This window comes from Condylura cristata, unplaced genomic scaffold (genome assembly GCF_000260355.1).
Source record: "Condylura cristata isolate star-nosed mole 26May11 unplaced genomic scaffold, ConCri1.0 scaffold00013, whole genome shotgun sequence".
Taxonomy (NCBI): domain Eukaryota; kingdom Metazoa; phylum Chordata; class Mammalia; order Eulipotyphla; family Talpidae; genus Condylura; species Condylura cristata.
Genome location: NW_004567114.1, coordinates 147,324 through 148,904, shown reverse-complemented (window position 1 = coordinate 148,904; position 1,581 = coordinate 147,324). Strand labels below are relative to the sequence as shown.

At 74.2% G+C, this 1,581-nt stretch overlaps 1 protein-coding gene across 1 annotated transcript in view; it reads right to left on the bottom strand.

Annotated features, from left to right (window-relative positions):
* Nucleotides 1-1,581, bottom strand: part of JAG2 (jagged 2) — a 17,033-nt gene that overhangs the window by 6,470 nt on the left and 8,982 nt on the right. Inside the window, exon 18 of the mRNA XM_012724354.1 lies at nt 628-861. Coding sequence (XP_012579808.1) covers nt 628-861 — 234 coding nt within the window. The remainder of the gene's footprint in view (nt 1-627; nt 862-1,581) is intronic.

The following is a 1,581-nucleotide window of genomic DNA, read 5'->3' as shown; positions in this document are numbered from 1 at the left end:
TGCCCCGCAGCTGGGGAGCCCGGGCAGGCCTCGCCAGCCCCTCGGGCCCAGGCCGGGGAGGCCACGCTGCCCGAGTGTCTGGGGTTGCCGGGGCCCCGGGAGCCCACCCCAGAGCCACACTGTGGGTGCCTGGAGCCGCCCGGCCCCATGGGACCGGCACCTTCTGGGCCCCGAGGCTGGCGCGGGGCTGGGGGGGCCGGCCGGTGGGCAGAGTGGACTGGCCCCGCCTCCCAGCTGGGGCTCTAGGCAGCGGGGGGCCCGCCAGCCCGCGCAGCTCGCAGGCCAGTGAGGGCTGTCCAGGGCCCCCAACAGCTGCGTGGGGCCCGCGGCGAGTCCCCGAAGAGTTGGTCGGTTTCTTCATCTGAACGCGTGGCTTCTTGCCCGCGCGTCGGTCAGCCGCACCACCCGCTGGGCGGTGCCCCCTGGCCTGGGTCTGGGGGCCACCCTGGCCTTGGGGAGGGCCGGATGGGCTGGGGATGGGGACAGGGTTGACCCCACCCCGCCCACGGAGGTTCTGCGTGCCAGGTGGGTGGTGAGAGTCTTCGCCCTTTCGGGTCATTCTTTCCTTCGGGGAGAGGGCGCCCCTGAGAAACGGGGCGAGTCTCTGTCTCCAGCCCGGAGGCTGGCGTCTCTCTTCCTCTGCACGCTCGTTCATTCCGCTGAGCTTCCGCACGGACGCCTTTGGGGTGACCTTGGTCTCCTCCCCGGGAGGGCGCCGCCGCGTCTCGTCTTGGCTGGAGGCCGGGCGCTGCCCGTGTAGCTGCCCGTGGCGGGGTGGCCTCGGTGTGCCCGGCTCTGGCGCCGCAGCCCACCTGGTCTTCCGGCTGGGGTCCCAGGCCTGGCTGTGGCCAGCGGCGGGACCTGGGGCCAGGGGTTTGGGCGGAGGACTTGCTGTCCGCCCCCATGCATGTCTAGCCGGCGGCCTGGGCGCACAGCCCTGCTGGACCTGCCACCCCAGCCACCCCAGGAGCGACCCCGCGCTCCAACCAGGTCCTGGCCCCCGCCCTGGAGCCCGGGACCCCACAACGAGAGACCGTGGTGCCCAGCCCCGGGGCTGCGGGGCCTCTCGCTGCCCTGAGCCCAGCCTGCCCTGGGGAGCTAGGGCACCCCGTCACGTCGGCACCAGCTAAACACCCCGCAGCTGAGCAGGGTGGGCCATGCCCCCCGGACCCCGTGGCCCTGCCCAGGGCTGCCGCCACCCAGCTTCTGGGTGCACGGCACCTGGAGCAGCTCCCATCTGCTGGCCCCACCCCGGCACCCACACTCAGACCGGGCCCCACCTCCAGGCCGCAAGCCTGCGGGGGATCCAGTCCGCCAGGGCCTCAGTTTCCCCTCTGAGCGTGGCCCCCGAGCCCCCGGCATCCTGGTGTTCCGCCAGCCAACACTGGACCTCCCTGGGCCTCTGTGGCGGCCGAGGCCATCCCATGCCAACAGCGCCCCGAGGCCTGGCCCGCAGGGGTTAAGGCCCAGCCTCCGGGGCCTGCGGCCTGCTCCCCGCTCCCCGGGGCCAGCCGGTGTCTTCGGAGACGCGGCAGACAGGGCTGTCGCCAGGCAGAGCCGGCGGGTGTGGTCCCGGGGGCC